General features: G+C 55.6%; 1 protein-coding gene across 1 annotated transcript in view; it reads left to right on the top strand.

Annotated features, from left to right (window-relative positions):
• Positions 1-279: 279 nt before the first annotated feature.
• LOC110323814 (CAMPATH-1 antigen-like) overlaps positions 280-806 on the top strand; it is a 1,691-nt gene continuing 1,164 nt past the window's right edge. The window contains exon 1 of the mRNA XM_021201187.1: positions 280-407. Within this exon, the coding sequence (XP_021056846.1) occupies positions 357-407 (51 nt within the window). The 5' untranslated portion in view covers positions 280-356. The remainder of the gene's footprint in view (positions 408-806) is intronic.

Raw genomic sequence — 806 nt, 5'->3', positions numbered from 1 at the left:
AGCCTCAGGCCTGAGGTCTGAGTTGTCATGAAAACAAGATTCCTTGCCCAGGACACAGGGCTCCAAGCCTGGGAGCCATCCGTCCATCCTGCCAGTGTCTCCATGTTGCTCTGTGTGCCCTGCCTGCGCTTCTTTTGAGAATTGATAACTCGGTCTACAGGAACCTCAAGGCTCATTTCATCCACCCCCAGGCTTGAAAGAAGGAAGCTCCTTTCCCCGCCCCTAGGCCCTCCTTCCTCCCACCTCCTCCCTTTCTCTCCTGCCTCCGAGTTCAAAAGCAGCCAGATTCAAAGTGGCCTGCAGACTGCCCTGAACGCATCTCTCAAAGCTGCTACAGAGCCCAGGAAGATTCAAGGATGAACGGCTTCCTCCTCTTCCTCACTATCAGTCTTCTGGTTGTGGCTCAGGTAAGGACAGCTTCTAGAATCCCTGCAGCTACCACCAGGGTCTTAACGGTCTGGTCCGGGCGGAGGAGGGAACGCAGATTCTTGGTGGGGGGACCCTACCTTCTACCACAGGGACAGAGATAGATGGTCACCAACTGGAAACCAGGGATCTAGGAGGGCCTCTATGGCTGGGTTTCTACTCCTCACAGGCGCTATCAGACTGGCCTCAGAGAGGGAAACCTCAGAAGGTGTCAGGTGTGTGAAGACACTCAAAGGGTTCTGTGAAATTCTGGATCAGGAGGCATGGGGAGGCCGGGCGGTAGTGGCACACACCTTTAATCCCAGCACTTGGGAGGCAGAGGCAGGCGGATTTCTGAGTTCGAGGCCAGCCTGGTCTACAAAGTGAGTTCCAGGACAGCC

Source organism: Mus pahari, chromosome 6, assembly GCF_900095145.1.
Source record: "Mus pahari chromosome 6, PAHARI_EIJ_v1.1, whole genome shotgun sequence".
In the NCBI taxonomy this organism is placed as follows: domain Eukaryota; kingdom Metazoa; phylum Chordata; class Mammalia; order Rodentia; family Muridae; genus Mus; species Mus pahari.
Note: the sequence above shows the minus strand (reverse complement) of the source record. Positions and strands in the feature narration are given on the sequence as shown.